An 18,777-nucleotide genomic window follows, 5' to 3' on the forward strand; every position below is an offset into this window, starting at 1 on the left:
AAAGCTCAGTTATCATTATAAGGGACATGAATTTTCTGGCTAACTTACACTATACTCTATACAGCATTTTAATATAATTTTATTCTCTCGCTTTTGATCTCATTATTGTTGTACCCAAAAATCCAGTTCCTGGACTCATCAGCTCTGTCATTTCATCTACATTCTAAGGCTAAGTATTTTATATCTCACCAGTTATTTCGTTATCTTTTGGATCAAATTAATTCACTTGTCTATAAACCACGAACAAATTCAACTGTACCGTTTTAGGGTAAACAGCTCCTCTTACCATATTAGATACCAAAGTTTTCTAGCGATCTTCACACCCTCTACCAGACACTATATATTGAAAAATAATAAGCAAAATCCTTTACTTGATCTTAAAATATAAAATACAGCAAGAACACAAATCCAGGAACAATATATATTACCATAAATATATAACACTATATCGTGAGTACCTGATGAATCTCAGTGGACCTTGAACATTTGAATATTTTACCAATTGGTTCATAAATTACCAAATATCTAAAGGACAAGAGCGTCCGTTTGGCCATAGATTTTGACTTTCATTTTTTCAAAAAAAAATTGAAAACATTATTTGTTTATGGAATGTGAATATGTTTTGGAGGGAAAAATCAAAACATTTCAAGTACCCAAAAACTGGTTTAAGGCAATATTTGGTAAAAATAGCACGGGCTAGCCGGTTTTCGGACTGTTAATTGAAAAATAGCTAGCGTTTGCAAAGTCATTGAAAAATAGCCACTATTTTGCTGCAACACGGAAAGTTCCAGCATAATATACTGGAGATTGGTGCACCTGTGTATGAACTTCCAGCATATTATGCTGAAACTCCAGCACACGGAAAGTGACAGCATAATATACTGGAGATTGGAGCACTTGTGTATGAACTTCCAGCATATTATGTTGGACCAGTATATTATGCTGGAAGTTCACATGTAAAAAATTTGAACTCCGGTATATTATGCTGGAATATTTTTCGGATTTTGAACAGTGTTTTCGTTCAGATTTATCTTTACATGAAAAGTGGTTAAATTTCGATTACTTTTGAAATTGTGGCTATTGTTCAATTACCACTTGTAAATCTGGCTATTTTTGAATTTCATCCTGAGTGAAAATTTCTCATTTACAAAACTTCAAATTTTTTTCAAATAAAATACATGTCCAAACACAACTTCAATATTTCCAAAAATTATTTTTCAACAAAATTTCAAAAACGCTTTTTTCAAGTTTCAATCAATTCTATGTCCAAACGCTAGCGAACTATGATCAAGCACAATACACATTGACAAACACGAAGCACCACCGGTGGTCAACTCAAAAAGTGTAGGTGACTCCTATCCTTTTCAACCCTAAACTAAATTACGAGCCCTCAGGGGCGGAGCTAGTCTTGTCCATCGAGAGTCAATTAACACGCCTTAGTTAGAAATTACAATGCGTAGATAGGTAAAAAAAAAAAAGATTTTTATGTATATATAATATATGTTGAATCTGCTTTTTCTTATCTTCACATCTTTAGAACCATAGTCCAGCTCAGATAGTAGGAGCATATTCTGTAACTCAATTGCCTAATGCTACTACAAGCTCCCAAGTAACTTCTGTTTGTTGTCCTAACTAGAGATAATTGCATTTTCAAGCTCTTTAGCTTGTCATTCACAAATTGCCCAGATACTTTGCAAGAGCCACATACATTGACCCCATATTTCGATTTTTCCGAACCCATTCCCCCTTCAAAAAAGAAAAGACATTTAGGCAAAGATGCCATTTGTGGTACTAAAATTTCTAAATGTCATTGTTTTTTTATTTTCAAATCAAAATATTATCTCCGAACCACTTATTAACATTTGCTTTTACTCCCATACAGGGCCAAAATTCACTCGTCAAAACCACAAAGTGTGAAGATTGTTCATTCGTTGATTATAATTTACCTCCGTACCCACAAAATAGGCAAAAGTTCAAGGAAAGATCAAGATGGTTCTCACCATCCAAATTAAAAATGTTTTTGCAACAACCTTATTCTTGATTTCCTCTTTCTTGAATTTATTTACAATCCAGCAATGTCTATTACCCAAGATGAAGTATATGAGTGCGAAAAATTTCACTTTCGAACTTTTCTATTCATCTTAAAGGGTTATCGGAGAATCCATTTTAGTAGTTCATGAGGGATGAAAGTCATCTACATGATTGTGTAACCAGGGCCGCCTCCACCTTCTGGAACTGTCCATTCAATATTCTGTCTCGGATCTTTAATACTGCAGGCCTGAAATAATACAGACTTAATACTGTTAACCTGGATGCCAATATGAAGTGTCATCAAGTAGCCTATAAGCATAAAAACTAAGCGAGTGAACAGTAGAGTCGTTGAATTGCCATAGAACTGTCAGCAAGAACCCTTGCAGCTTGCGATGCACACAGTATGTTTTATGGATATTATTGCAGCTTAGAGATGTCTACACCGGGATTTGAAACATATGTCATGGCTTTAACATGTAAAAGCTTTAACTTAGTGCTGGAAGATTGGACCAGGGAGACAAGACAGCATTTTACCTTGCAGTGCAAGCAGTTTTGAGCATTGATCTGTAACTTTAAGTCACCCGTCTCATCCGGTATGTACCTATCATTTTGAAGAGGATAATTAAAAAAATGCGCCCCACATGAGAAGGAAATGGAAAAAAATATTATCTAGATGAGAATATTACTCATAAACTCGTGCAGGACAATATCGTGCCTCAGGTCCAGCATACTTGGGCAAGTTGACATTTTCTGGAACTGTAGGATCTTTCAGAAGAAGATGAGATGGTTGGTCATGATCATGATTTGTGTTGCTCCTACAGGAAGGCAATTAGAAAGAAAAACCAGCAGTTTATTATGAAAGAAGATCTGTCCACCAAGACAGGAGGGGCTAAAAGGAAAGATCTTTTAGTCCTTGCAGCATACAGAAAGAAGACAATGCATGGGAACTTCTTTAGCCCTGATACATTACGTGTCGAATTAGTGCTTTAACCAAATGAGTCTTACCGCACATGTATAAGTAATTTATTTGGCATGGTAATGGTGATATGTTCAACCGTGATGTAACTTCTATTTAAAAAAAATTAACCTGTCTTCACAAACCTTAATCTAGAGTTCTCACATGATGACAAGACTTGATAAGATTTCAATTGGCTAGATTAGTTCCTGATCAACTCTCTAGAAATTCTTTGTTCTGGGAAAGTATGCACCAATAGAAAAAATCTTCATCATATTGCAGCGTCTTTGACCAAACTTTTCGATTTAGTAGCTACAAATTCATTTTCATATAGGGGAAATATAGCTATAATACAATTTGCGGGAGAACGAACAAATTAATCACCTACCGGCTCACTAAGGTATCAGAAAATGTTCGTGACAGACATTTTACCTGTATAGAGAGGTCGGTACATCAAAAGATACAGCACCATCTGGCTTCGGGTACTCAATTGGTGAGAATAATTGTGCTTCCTGCAGATAAGGACAATTCATGTAATTTCGGTAGCCAAACACTTGATTTGCGAGCTATACGCTGCAATTTCAGAACATAATCAACTTCCTTCAAAAAGAGCACACTTATTCTGAGCTAGATATTGTGATACAAATGGACATGGAAGATTTCAGAATTGGCTTTGTTAGAATTAGTTCATGTATAGTGTCCCACATTGGTATAGAAGGCTTTAGGTATATGTAAACATTGAATATAAATTGGGTTGTTGTAAAACACTTGACGTATAGTAATAATATATTTTTTCCCATGCTTTCTCACATGGTATCAGAGCAACTAGTGAGAAATCCCCGCTGTGCAGTAACCAGCGAGTCCGGGACAGTCACCGTGCCTTTTTTCCGGTGAATTTCAGGCTGTTTTTGCATCACCTCTTCTCCGGTGATTTATCTTTTACGAAAAGTAACACCACCAGCAGGTGCGGAATTCTCAGGCGACCAAACCCCAGAAAACCACACCAATGCTTTTCATTTTTCCATCTAAACGGCTAAAAACTACTACTCTGCATGAACAAGAATATGCTCATTCGCAAATGAGTCCTCGTAGCATTACCAATGCTTCAGTTTCTAACTTCACTGTGACATTAATAGGCATTACTCTTTTAACCCTCAGTGCCATCAAATTTCATAAAAAACAGAAATCAATGACAAGTCAACCAGAGTGCACTCCTTGCACAATAAGCAAATCAAAGAAAGGCCCTACCACTAAGCTTCATAATTGTGCTCCAGTGTCTTCAAAAGGATGAAGAATCACTTCAAAAAAACATATAGAATTGCCCCAAAAGAAAGGAAAACAATATCTGAATTTCATTTTGCTGATGAAGTTCATGTTGGGTAATGCTAAATCCATGCAGGATCTGCTGGAAAGCTAAAAAAAGAGCAATTAAAGGGGCATGGTCTGTGGTACTGTGCAGTCTAGAGAAATTCTAAAAGATGCTACAGGAGGACTCTTGGAGGGAAAAAAGAACATTGACTCAAGTGAAACGTTTTTATGCTTTTGTACAATTGTCGGAGCTCACATGACATAACAACTTGTATAATATGATTATTTAAAGTTTGTGGAGGATACCACTTTAAGATGTCCTTCCCAGTCCACAACCAGAGCTAAATAATATATATGCTTTACCAAGCAAAATAAAGCATCTGGTATCACGATAAAAGAATTCCTTACACTTGTAGCTTCATAATCAGGTTTCCCATGCTTCAGAGTGACTGGAGATCTTCCCTTGAGTATGTAACTGCCAAATATAAGCTGATCCATTTATCATACAGGTCTAGAAGTTGGTATTAAATAAAAAACCATGAGTGTTGAAAAGACGTTGTGACTAAGAGTATGTTTGGTAAGGAAAAACACCAAAAGAATTTTGTCTCACTATCCAACATTCTAAAATTTAGAAACTATTTCAAACGGACTTTAGGAGAAAAAGATAAGCAAAGAAAATCGCTTTTCCCCTATTAATGAAAAATATTTTTTCAAGGAAAATATATTTTGGTATTTAGTAGCCAGAAAATGACTAATTTTCTGGAAATTCTTCATATCAAACACACCCTAAGCAAAAGGCAGAATCTTACTGCTCTATGGCACTTATAGCCAAACCAGGATAGAGCCCATACTCAAATGCCTGCAGCAGAGAAGTTAATAAAGAAAGAAGATTAAACGGGTAATATTAACAAACGTCCTGTAGCTAATCTAACTGAAAAAATAGTAGCTGAATTCAATATATAAGAGGCAACAAAAAGTTGGTTGCCAGAGCCATTTGTCTCACCAAAATCAGGAAAAGCATAGAGGTGCTCCCTTCCAGCAAAACATTATGCACTATTCTCAAAAAGTACTATACTTTTGAGATGATGCAATGTGATGATTACCTACCAAATATGCTCAAAGGTTTTCAAAACAGAACACTCACAGGACGATAGTTCCTTGCAGTATATAGTTCTTCCCATATCCATGAACTTCGTAAATTGTCCCAAAAATAGTCCATCTTCAAACCTTCTTGGAGCGTGCTGAATACAGATTCTGCCGCTAGCATTCCTGTCAGACAATTTGAAGTTAATAGGTGCATCATTTACTTTCTTGAGGATAAGCAGAAAAAAAAAAGTAGGGAAAATCCCATGCTTAATATCTTGTCCCGTACTCATAGGAGTACGATAAAGAGTTTTCAGATGCATCGTTAGCTATGAAGCCGTGAAGCCCTATATGTTGAAGACTTACAATTTTGGAGAATCAAATACTCGGAAATATGTAATTCTTAACCAAGCAGGCATTACAAAGTTTTTGTCCAAGGAGAATGGCCTTAGCCAATTAGAAACGAAATCTAAACTGGTTTCTCTTTTTTTCCTTTTTGGTATGCTATTAACTGTTAAAGCGACTAGTAACAGAAAAGAGAATAGTACAAGCAGTTCTAATCAATAATGAAGGTAGAATGGTACACCTCCCCCACCCCACCCCACCCCCACCCCCCCACCCCAAAAAAAAAAATAAGAAAAGCACTCCAATAAGGGAAATGTAGGCCCAAATTCTTAATTCGATTTTTACAAAATATGACACTTGTAAGTTTTCAAGTTTGCATAGTCATGGATTAGTAGAAAAAGATGAAACAAAAAGGGGGAAAGAAAAAGAGAGAGAGATAGTGGAAATTATTCTCTAAGAAGAATACAAAACCCCCTCCAACAAAACTGGGTACACCATTCAAAAGAAGAGCTTGTTCATAGTCAATAAGTTAAAGTAATCACCAAGTCAGACATTTTTTGAACTAGTTTAAAAATTGAGACGTAGTTGTTATTATTGTTGTATCAATTCAGACGTTTCACTACTCACCACTAGAAAACTTACCGGTTCATAAACACAAACACAAGAAATGACTCATGCTTGATGAAATAAACTTTCGAATTATAAGGACTACTCCCTCCATTTCAAAAAGAATAAATGTTTTCCCCTTTTTTAATCCGTTTCTAAAAGAATGACCTATTTTTAAATTTGGAAACAATGTAACTTTAAACTTCTCCTTTTACTCTTAATGAGATGATTTATGGCCACACAAATATCTATGATTGTTTTAGATCATAAGTTTCAAAAGTCTTTCATGCTCATAAGTTTTAGATCATTAGCTGCCTCCCTGAATCTTGCACTCAAATAGCTTAAACTATTAATTCTGCCAAGCAACAATTTTAAAATTACTGAACACCGTGAATTTTGCAGTAGAATAACATAAATTTTCAATTAATAGGCTATTCCGAATTCTGATTAGCCAGGTTAAAACTAAGTACAAGAACCATAGGTAATACCTGATTTCATAGCTGTGTGAGTTCCCTTAATCTTTGGTACATTTAAGAAGCCAGCTGAGCATCCTATAATTGCTCCACCAGGGAAAACTGGATATGGAATAGACTGAAATTTAACCAAATTATTTGTATTTGTATGACTAAGAATAAGTTACAAATACATGTCTCAGGTATGTCAGAATAATATGGGAAGAAAGCTATGTGCATTTGATTCAATTTATCAAATGTGTTCTCATATTGAACTGATAATCACAAAGTTCTTTAATAAATTTACTAAGCACATTTGAGTTCAGGAAAAATGGCAACGCTAGGCATCACTCATCCTTGTCAGCCACAGCATAGATGTGGACATTATTATATGGCAAAGTCCATAATGCACCAGTTCTGACTTCTGAGTACAATCAGAAACACATTGTTGAAAATGGGTGCCACAACTATGACAAGCAAGATGTGAAATCCATAAAATAATAAGAAAAAGTATTATCCAGCACACCTGATAACCTCCTTCATTTAAACACCGAGCACCATATTGGAGAACAGTTCCACCCTCAAGAAGCGGTCTAATAGCAGGATGACATTTAAACCTCTGAGATTAGGATATGAAAGGTAGGTAACTAGATGCTTAAAGCAAAAGAAACTTGAACTAATTTAAATAACTTGTTCTTTGAGCGAGGACCAAGGGGGACACTATATAAACAATAGCATCCTCATATTTACCTGATATTCCTCGTAAGGATTCAAGAAAGGGTTGTGATAATTTAGAGCAACCACAAAGCCGACCGCAACCTGTCTGTCTTTCATATGGTACAAGAAGGAACCTCCATAGGTCTTCTGGTCCAAAGGCCAACCAAGTGTGTGAAGCACAGAACCAGGCTGATGTTTGTCTACATCAATCTCCCAGACCTGAGCTAGAAACAAGTTCAGGAATCCACTAAGTTGATATAAGTTCATAGTCCATTTAAAGTTTCAAATGCAGGGTGATGTATATTTGAAATAACTCCCTCTTTATAAGTTTATGAGAACCTAAATGAACAAGCATAGAGAAAATATCTAACTAGACTGCGAAAACCAATCAATGCAGGGAGCTGGCAACTGGAAATTTCTTTTAAAGGATGAGAAGAAAACAATTACTAGTAACATAGCTGTATTGATACCTTGCTATATCAGGTTATCCATGACTGTTAATGGGAATGAATTTCTTTTTTTCCTTTTCTTATAACGTTATCTCGGGGCCAACTTGTCCACCTCGACTGTTGTATCGATTGCCTGTTACCTTCCACCAGCACAGGTACCGGGTAACTCTGCCCACCGAGGCTTAGGCCGATAGGAAAATATCACATAAGTTTTTTGTCTCTGTTGGGATTTACATCCTGGTTTCCCATGATTTTCACCCACTTCATTGACCATTAGGCTACATTCTTAGGTGCTTAATGAAAATGGATTTTAGTAATGAAGTTCCGTGTAAATCATGATATCCGTCTAAAGGAAGTTAATGTCTCCAAGAAAGCCTAAAGCACAGCAAGCTCAACATTCTCTGTCTCTTGCAAACAGACAAACAACAACAAGAAACCTAGTGAAAATTCCACAAGTGGGGCGTCTCTTTTCTGGGTTCAACAGTATTCACAAGAAAAAAGAGAAATTGAAGAAAAAAATGATTTTACTAAAAGTAAGGAAAATATATAGGTTAACTTGTTAGAAGCAAAATTGATGCAAAATGTGCGAGTTTTCCAACTCACGAATAGCATGGTGTTCTTAATTCCTTCTTCTAGATTGCCGTCCAAAATGGGACTTATCTCTAAGCACCTAATAATCGATATACGTACCAGGTCTAATAAAAGTAGGGAAGTAACGCCTGCAAAGGGAAGTTTATCTCTGGTTTAAAATTTGCATGTTGGTGAAGTTGCATTTTCTACATACCCCCCTCCCCCCTCTTTTTGTAGTGGTCAGGTCAGGAGACTAACCAGATCTTATTATGAGCTTTATGATTTTCAGGCTGAATCAGGAATTGGATAGAATGACAAATCTAATAAACAGATACTTCTGTCTCTTACATATCAAGAAGCAAAAAGGAGAAAAGAAAAAAGATTAAAAGAAAAATACCTCTTTAATTCCTAAAGCATAGGTCTGATGTTGTCCCTGCCCTTTCTCTCTCAAGTTGTACTTCTTGATTACTTTCTGTCAGGAAACATAAGAGTCAACAAACTCAGTACTAAAATTTAAACTGCTGTATAAACCACAAAAATCATTTATGATAAAGACAAAAAAATAAACTTTCTGCATACATCTGATAAAGATCCTCTACATCCTTCTGCTAGGAGTGTAACACGCCCTGCACACCATCATAGAAGATGGGCCTTAGCAAATTAGGAAGTATGGAAAAGAGCCAAATGGTATCCTGGTCTAAAGGCATACAATTAGCATTTATTTTGCTTGTCCTTCATACGAAAACCTTTTTGATCCATAAAGCTCCATATGAACAGCATCATATTCCAACTGTTACTAACTAAACTGGAGTTCAAGTTTTCATTTGTATCTAATGAATTCCCGTAACACCATAAATACTGACTAGAAGCTTCAAGACTACGTAAACTGAGCTGGAGTTTTTTCATGGAAGTATTGAGTCATTTGATTAACTGTTGAGATGTTTGATTAACTTTCTTTCAAGAATCTTTATAGGGCACAAATAACGTTTGATAATTATACTCACTTTTCCATGGACTAGAGACAAACTGCACATCAAATTATATTTTGGGACTAGTTAACCACTTAACATCAAAGTAAAGGAAGATTTAAATTCCATTCACCAGTCATCAAACAAACCGCAGTAACTGTGGATATAATGTAACTTCAACAAAACAAAAAAATTGAGTAATAGAACTTGCCCTTCAGTGCAACACCACGCTGGTAGTTCTCTTTTCTGGAACCATCTTTAGCCACTCCCATATCATTAGTAGCGATACCAGTAACTTCATTGTGTTCGTTGAATAAAATCTGAAACTTTTCTACCTTAGCAAGTAAAAAACAGAAATATTGAAATAATCCAGAATGACAAGACTAGCACCTCACTAGCAGCAAAACCAGGGTATATTTCTACTCCTAGTTCTTCAGCTTTCTGCCCCAACCAACGAACTAACTGACTCAAACTGCATTACCATGATTGTTATGATTTAATGTCTGGAAATGTCATAACTATATCAGCAAAATGCACATCTCATCAAATAAGTCATTTGTCCATGCACATTTCTGTCTGTACGATGATATCAGAGTGGGTATGGACAAACAAACCTGTTAGTGGGGATCCCCATCTAGTGCTTTAATTCTTACATATTTGCTAGGGCAACTGAAATCGCTTCACTGCTCGCATGACAAATGTCATACAGAAGGACACCCATCAAGCGCTAGTGAAGGCCAAAATGGACCGAGTTAACTATTGGACTAGTTCCTTACCCTTCCAAATATTGTTCACTCACTAATTCAATGCATATATGAATGTGCTTTAGCCCATCAATCATTCTCTATAAGTTGAAGCTTCATGGTTAGTAAAACAACATAGGAGTGTAAGATGGTAACAAGTTAACTGGTAGGTCAAAATTCACGCCCATGGAATACTTTGCTCCTTTTCAGCTTTCAAAAAGCACACAATCCAGTACATACACATTTCCATATCTCAAACTTGACTAGAAACGTCTTAAAGTTAGTCGATTGAGGGCTAAAGGGAGGTTTTGTGGGGGTGTTTGGAGGCTAGAGGTGTACATGTTGCCTACGTTACGTTGATTAAGGATATGTATGATGGAGTAAAGACCCGAGTGAGGACGGTGGGTGGGGACTCGGACCATTTTCCGATTATGATGGGGTTGCATCAGGGGTCGGCACTCAGCCCTTTTTTGTTTGCTCTGGCGATGGACGTACTGACGCGCCATATCCAAGGGTAAGTGCCGTGGTGCATGCTATTTGCAGATGATATTGTATTGATTGACGAGACGCGAGACGGTGTGAACGCGCAATTAGAAGTATGGAGGCAGACCCTGGAATCTAAAGGTTTCAAGTTGAGCAGGACCAAGACAAAATACTTGGAGTATAAGTTCAGTGGCGAGACTCAAGGAGGGAAAGGGGAAGTGAGGCTGGACTCGCAGGTCATCCCTAGGAGAGGAAGTTTTAAGTACCTTGGGTCTATTATTCAGGTGGGTGGAGAGATTGATGAAGATGTCACACATCGTACTGGGGCGGGATAAATGAAATGGAGACTCGCTTCCGGTGTTTTGTGTGACAAGAAGGTGCAACCGAAACTTAAGCGTAAGTTCTACAGAGTGGTGGTCAGACCAACGATATTGTATGGGGCTGAGTGTTGGCCAATCAAGATCGCTCATGTCCAGAAGATAAAGGCAGCAGAGATGAGGATGTTGAGATGGATGTGCGGGCACACCATGTTAGATAGGATCAGAAATGAGGTTATTCACGACAAGGTGGGTGTGTCCCCTATTGAGGACAAGATGCGGGAAGCGCGGCTTAGGTGGTTTGGTCATGTGAGGAAGAGGAGCACAGACGCCCAGGAGATAGGTGTGAGAGGTTGACATTGGAGGGCCTACGGATAGGTACAGGTAGGCCAAAGAAGAGGTGGGGAGAGGTGATTAGGCAAGATATGGCGCAACTTCAGTTGACCGAGGACATGACCCTTGATAGGAAGGTATGGAGGTCGAGGATTAGGGTAGTAGAGTAGGTAGTCTAGAGTGTTCATAACAGTAGTATTGGCACGCAGTCACGCTTTCTGTTGGTAGTAGGTTTTTATGACTAACCGTTGTTTTCTTTCATTGTTGATTACCTTACTATCTTGTGGTTTTTATTCTGCTTTTATATGGCTTTTGGTACTGTCCTTTCTTGTTTATATTTTCATTAATGTGGTGCTTATGCTTTCCTGAGCCGTGGGTATATTGGAAACAGCCTCTCTATCCTCACAAGGTAGGGTTAAGGTACACACTACCCTCCCCAGACCCCACGGTGTGGGATAATACTGGATATGTTGTTGTTGTTGATTGGGGGCTTGTGGCCAATTTAAGAACCAACTATTCTCTTAAAAGTTCAAACTATCCAACTTCTTCACCAAAGCGCCCACAAAGCGAGGCGAAGCGCTCAACATATTTTGAGCTGAGCTTCAGGGTTTAAGCGCGCCTTTGACATCACTGGCTTAAATACCATTCATGCATCAAGATTAATATGGAGTCAATAAATTAGGATGATATTTACGGAACATTTTGAGAAAATGCAAGACACTATATAAGAATCTTTTCTTCAAAATCCCCGACTGAACCCAACACCAATTAAAAAATAAACGAGAAACCAAGACTAGCAATTTGAGACAAAGGAGTAATATGCACACTTGATTCCATGGTTCAAAGTAGATACCTTATGACATAGTTTCCTTTATTATGAAATGGGCTTGGAAGCGAAAAGGCACGATTTTTGGAAAGTAGCCAAAAATCATCAGAAGTAACAGGAACATCAATAGGAGCCTGCAATCAGAAATGGAGCCGGGTTTACATATGATATAAGTAAAGCCACACTACACAGGACCAAATTGTTATTTGCAACTTCTTATACTAGTGGTTGTTTGAATGCCAAAGACAGTGAAATCATTTCAAGAATTGACTATGCATAAATAATCACATGAACTATGTATGTCCGGATAGAGCCTTTTCAAGTTCTGTAGATGGCTGCATTTCTATGGGGGGAGGGGGTACTTTTTCAATTCAGGATTGTTAAAGGGTAGGGTACCTCTTCCTGTTTCCAGCGGGGAAAGAGTTCATCCAAAGCCCGGGGCTCAAATACGTTTCCTGACAAGATATGAGCACCTGTCCAATCCAATGAAATCAAATTAACAACCACAATTTCATCTTTGGAATATAAGAATATAAATTAACGTACCCAATTCAGCTCCTTTCTCAACAACACACACAGATAAATCAGCGTCCTTTTGTTGGCACAACTGTTTGAGCCTAATAGCAGCTGATAACCCAGCAGGTCCACCTCCAACTATCACCACATCGTATTTAATTGCTTCTCTACTATCCGATTCACTACTACTACTACTGTAACTCCTAACCGATCTTTGATTCCAAGATTCTAATTTTGACTTATGGATAAAGCTTGAATCTTTACCCAACAAGTTTGGCAAAATTGAATTGGGTGAATATGGAGGCTGTGCTGATCTATAGAGGGATTTTGAACGACATAATAATTTGAATTTCGAAGATGAATTGATGAGCCTGTACATGATGACTCAGTGTTTTCAGTTGAGTATGGAACTATGAAGAAGATGATACGATATGCTACTGTTACAAGTTTGGAAGATGCTAATGCTGTGAAGTTGGTGATATTATTAAGGAAAATATTATGTCCGTCGTTACGAAAGTGTAAGGTAAATTCATAAAATATTATTAATATTAGGTAATTAGCTATTTGTATCAAAAAAATTCAAGTTTTTACTTTCTTTTGAGTGGTGTTATTAGAATAGGTTGGGTACATCATAAAGAGGTTGAATCTCAGTTTTGGAATGATAGTTTTGAGATGGTTTGAATTAAAAATTAAAAATAAAATATGAACAATAAAAAATAATATGTGCATCATATGTGTGTATCACTTGTTTATCAGATATGTATCATATTTGTATCAAATGTGTATCGCATGTATATCCATATATACATGCATGTGAGATATATGTGCGATACATGTTTGATACATGTGTCGCAGAAGAACTTTATGAACTCGATTTTAACTATGAATTTTGATACTAATTTAGTCCAAATCATCTCCAATCTTCTTCAAATTTTATATATTGACTCATCTATATATTTTCAATGAATCTCAATCATACCCATTAAAAATTGTCCTTTTTTGCTTAGATTTTTGAAATTATATATATATATATATGTATTTTATCACCTTATTTGCTATCTCATTTATGAAATTTCCTTTCCGTCTTGCATCTAATGTTGCTAATCATGCTTAAAAATATGATAGGAGATCTTTGTGTGTGATTCTTAGAGAGAAAGAACCTTATTTCTTTGTGTTTTTAATTTTTATATGTATATATATATATATATATATATATATTTTATCACCTTATTTGCTATCTCATTTATGAAATTTCCTTTCCGTCTTGCATCTAATGTTGCTAATCATGCTTAAAAATATGATAGGAGATCTTTGTGTGTGATTCTTAGAGAGAAAGAACCTTATTTCTTTGTGTTTTTAATTTTTATATGTGCTTGGCTAGTTTTGGTAAGTCTATGATTAATGGCTAGAGGTTGATAAGTTGGGACTTTTTTGGGACATTTCTGTAAGATTCCCTATTATAATTACCCAATTACTTCTTCTACGTTACACTCTGTTTGGATCATTGTTACACATCGTTTTATAATGTATTGTATTGTATTATACTGTATCATATCATTTTAGGAATACAACGTTTGGATAGATTGTAGTGTTTGTTATTGTTAAATAATATTTTATTGTTTGGTTTGACTGTATCGTTCTGTACTGTAAACTGATAAGTTTACTAAAATATCCTCGGTTGTTTAAATATTAAATTTATCAAGAATTACGCATAAAAATAATTAAATAAAATCGTTTTCTACTAATTTATCATATGTCTTATAAATAGATCAAGCAATTAAACTCATACAAATTCAAACAAAATTAGTGGAACAAGTTAATAATATTTAAAACATTAATAAGTACACTCAATTCCTAACTAGATCATAATAATAATTAGAAATGTAAGAACAAAGATAATTAGAATTGGAGATAAAATCAAATTAGGAGAAAAACGAAACAAAAAAAGGCAAAACACTTTTGATGTTATAGTTGGAAGCGGCAGAAGTTCTAGAAAAAAAGGGACGAAGACAAAGTGGGTTATAGGTTGGAGATTTGGAGTTAAAATTAAAAAAAAAAGGTAAAGGGTAAAATAGAATTATGGAGTAATAAGTTAGGGCATAATTGAAAAAAAAAATAGAAAACAATCCCACCATACCAAATCGGTTGTTTCAAAAAATGAGACTTTTCATTGTTCTGGTACAATGGATTTAACAATACAATACAACCAATTTTAATGAAACAATCAAAACAAACATTGTTTTGGGATAACAATACAATATGATACAATGGGTAGCAACCATCCAAACAAGTTCTGAGTCTAATTAGTTATGTTGTTTACGTTTTAGCTTGTAAGTTTCCTTTTATTAGTTTTTGTAACGATCCGACCAATCGTTTTAAGTTTTTGTACTGAGGGCATAAGTAGCTCTCTATGATGTATTATGACTTGTGTTAATCGTCGGTTTTGGTTTTTGGGTTATTCGGAATCTATTTGGAAGAATAAATTTCATGTTGCAGCTTAATTGCAGTTATGTGCTGTCACGACCCAAAATCCAACTAGTCGTGATAGCACCTAACCCAACCCGCTAGGTAAGCCAATTATCAACTCTCCAATTCCAATGAAATTTAACAAGACAATTAAGTAAAAGAAATATCTAAATCTTATACATTCCTCAAGGACCGGTAGTACACACTCAGTACCGAGTAGGGCCAATCCAGCCCGTAGGGAAGATCCATCCCCAGGTATAAATACTTCGGACAAGATCCATTTCCAGGGAAGATCCATCCCTCAATATAAATCAACCGCGCTCACTGGGTGGGTGTGTGCAGACTCCGGAGGGACTCCTTCAGCCCAAGCGCTATCATAAATCAGTATAACCGTTGCGGCGTGCAGCCCGATCCCATAATGTCACTCATAATCAGGCCCCTCGGCTTCACTCAGTCATCAATCTCTCCAGTCTCTCTCTCTCTCGGGCTCACAAAGTCATGAAACTTGCCCGAAAATGATGATATGATGTATAAATAAATAGCAACAGAGACTGAGATATGATATGCATATGAATGCGTATGACTGAGTATGTAATACAATGAAAGCAGATAACTCAACAGCAGAAATGACCTCAGTGGGTCCTAACAGAATAAGCATGTAGCCTAGGCATGGCTTCTAACATGAATCATAGCTCGATAACTCTAGTACGTAGAGATTTCATGATTACAGATAAGTTCAGGTAACTACACAGTACCACAGAAATAACGAAATCATAGTTTACACGGTGCACGCCCACATATGCGTCACCTCAACACCAAACACATAATACGTATAGTCAAGGTTCATACCCTCAACTCCAAGATTAAAAGAGTTACTTACCTCGAACAAGATAAATCCAATGCCGAGCAAGCTAAACAATGCTCCAGAACATCCATTATACGCGTATCAACTTCTGAACGGCTCGAATCTAGCCACAATAAATTTGATTCAGTCCATACAATTATAGGAATTAATTCCATATCAAAATACTAATATTTTCCCACAAAGTCCGAAATTACACTCCAAACATTGTCCGTGGGGCCCACATCTCGAAATCCGACGAAACTCACAAAATCTGACAACCCATCCAATTACAAGTTCAACCATACTAATTTCACTCAATTCCGACTCCGAATCGATGTTCAAATCTCGAAAATTTATTTTATGAAATTGTAGAAAATTCCTCCGATATCTCTTGAAAAATCAATAATCTAACACCGGAAATGAATATTAATTCATGAAATATAATCACAAGGGAGTCAAGAATACTTACCCCAAGTTGTGTGGAAAAAATCCTCTCCAATATTGCCCAAACCGAGCTCCAAAATCCAAAAATGGGTGAAAATAACGAACCCTCGAACTTAAAGGGTTATGACCAGTCATTCCGCTTCTGCGGACAAGAGGCCGCATCTGCGACCTTCGCTTTTGCAGAAAAAGGCACGCATTTGCGAGATAGGCCACTTCTGCGATAGTCATGGCCGCATCTGCGATTCTCGCTTCTGCGCACGTGAATCGCACATGTGGTTGCGCAGGTACATCCAAGCACCCGCATCTGCGATCCTCACACCCAGCTCCCCTTCACGCTTCTGCGATAACACTGTCATTTTTGCGGCGCCGCACCTGCGCCCAACACTCCGCAGATGCGGTCACACCAGAACCAGAAATGTTTAGCAATGCAACATGAAGTGAAAATGATCTGAACCTCGTCTGAAACTCACCCGAGCTACTCGAGACCCCGTCCAAATATACCGACAAGTCCCATAACATAACACGGACCTACTCGAGGACTCAAATTATCTCAAACAATGTCAAAATCACAAATCATACTCCAAGTCAAGCCTAATGAACTTTGAAATTTTCCATATTCTACAAACAACGTCGAAACCTATCAAATCAAGTCTGATTGACCTCAAATTTTGCACACAAGTCATAAATGACATAACAGACCTATTCCCATTTCCAGAATCAGATTCCGACCCCCATATCAAAAGTCAACTCCCCTGTGATACCAAGTTTATCACGCCCCAACCTCGGGAAGCACGACCGACGCTCAACCGAGTGAACCCGACTGAGCAAGCTTGTTAGATACTTTCTACCCAACTAACCCATGATAAAAAAAAAGACGTGATTTTATTAATTATACAGTAGGAATCTCATTCATACAATCCTAAATCGTTTCATTAGTCATTGCGCCTTTAAGTCTCAAAATACTCATTTCTTATAGTTTGAGTGGAACAAGTGATCAAACACAACATAACTTGTTTAGCATTCCCAACACCCATATACAACCCACATTGTGTCTACAGAGCCTTTAAAGATACAAAAGAGAGTAAATATGGTGCCGGCAACAAGGCTCCGGCTATACCTCAAAAAAGGTGACCATAATATAAACAAAAGGTACAATACATGACCCCGGAATGAAATGGGGCTCACCGAGTCTGCTGAGAAGAGGATGCAGTATAATCCGTGATAAGCATTGTCTGCTATTTAACCACCTGCATCCATTTAAATATGCAGCGCCCCCGACAAAAGGGACGTTAGTACCGTCGAATAGCACTAGTATGTATAGCTAAACACCAACTTAATAGAATGAAAAATAATACAAGAGGAACAGTCAAAAATGCAATAAGAGCTCTCAAATAATATTAAAACATCAATTTAAAGGTCATATAAGTTTTCAAGTCTACTTCCACGATATTAGGTTGGGTGATCTTTAGTGCCGATATTCCACAATTCACAATGCCTCCGTATTCTTACACTGAGTCCGATCTCGACCCGATCTGCTAGGTTGTCTCATTTGAGACATCAACCATAACCACAATTTTAATTATCATTTCCAGCACAGTACCACCATGTGTAAGACATGGCGTCTGATCACAGCCCGATCGACTAGGTCGTCTCACCTAAGACGTTACCATTTTCAGTCAACCATCTCGCATCATACTTCTTTCATATCTTTCAATTCATTGGCACTAGTGATCACGATTACAAAGTCTTTCTTGGCACTTGGCCGTATTTCATAATTCCATACCCCTTTTCCACATTCAATATCATTATCATTATCAATAAACAATAAGGCTTCCCATTCAAGACATTAAATTGACATATGAGCAATTTGGGAATCTTAGGCACATAGAGGCTTTTCTTACAAATTGGGCATAACAACCTTTATTTCGATCTTGACATGAAGTCATAACATTTCTAACACATATTCCACATTTTTTAACACATCCTCAATAACAAGATAACATGATGAAACATTTAGAATAAATATTGAACTTACATCCTTCAACACAAACACATTAGAAATCGTCAATTCTATAATGATCAAGGGCTTACTCCAATTACGTGAACACCGTGGGATTCGATTCTAAGAAGAAGGGGGGTTTAGCCAACATACTTTAATTGAGCTTCTTAAAACTCTAAGATGTTCTGGAATATTAGCCACTTCAATCTTTTTTAGAAATATAAAACAATTGAACCAAAATTAGGAAGATAACATGGTTTAAGCTCATTTGAGCATATTATCAAACACTAAATGTGCATCAATATTTTAAGGCCCTTTTTGT

The 18,777-nt window shown here is 36.8% G+C and overlaps 1 protein-coding gene across 1 annotated transcript; it reads right to left on the bottom strand.

Moving 5' to 3' along the window:
• Nucleotides 1–1,992: 1,992 nt before the first annotated feature.
• LOC107772731 (electron transfer flavoprotein-ubiquinone oxidoreductase, mitochondrial) lies at nucleotides 1,993–13,227 on the bottom strand. The gene is made up of 17 exons (XM_016592210.2): nucleotides 12,733–13,227; nucleotides 12,583–12,659; nucleotides 12,214–12,320; nucleotides 9,875–9,956; nucleotides 9,696–9,804; nucleotides 9,096–9,142; nucleotides 8,914–8,988; nucleotides 7,531–7,716; nucleotides 7,307–7,399; nucleotides 6,817–6,919; nucleotides 5,439–5,563; nucleotides 5,104–5,153; nucleotides 4,703–4,769; nucleotides 3,419–3,498; nucleotides 2,718–2,846; nucleotides 2,566–2,632; nucleotides 1,993–2,278 (listed from the first exon to the last, which is right to left on the bottom strand). The coding sequence occupies exons 1-17, from the start codon at nucleotides 13,079–13,081 to the stop codon at nucleotides 2,195–2,197; spliced, it is 1,830 nt and encodes a 609-aa protein (XP_016447696.1). The 5' UTR covers nucleotides 13,082–13,227; the 3' UTR covers nucleotides 1,993–2,194.
• Nucleotides 13,228–18,777: the final 5,550 nt, after the last annotated feature.

This window comes from Nicotiana tabacum, chromosome 21 (assembly GCF_000715075.1).
Source record: "Nicotiana tabacum cultivar K326 chromosome 21, ASM71507v2, whole genome shotgun sequence".
Taxonomy (NCBI): Eukaryota; Viridiplantae; Streptophyta; class Magnoliopsida; order Solanales; family Solanaceae; genus Nicotiana; species Nicotiana tabacum.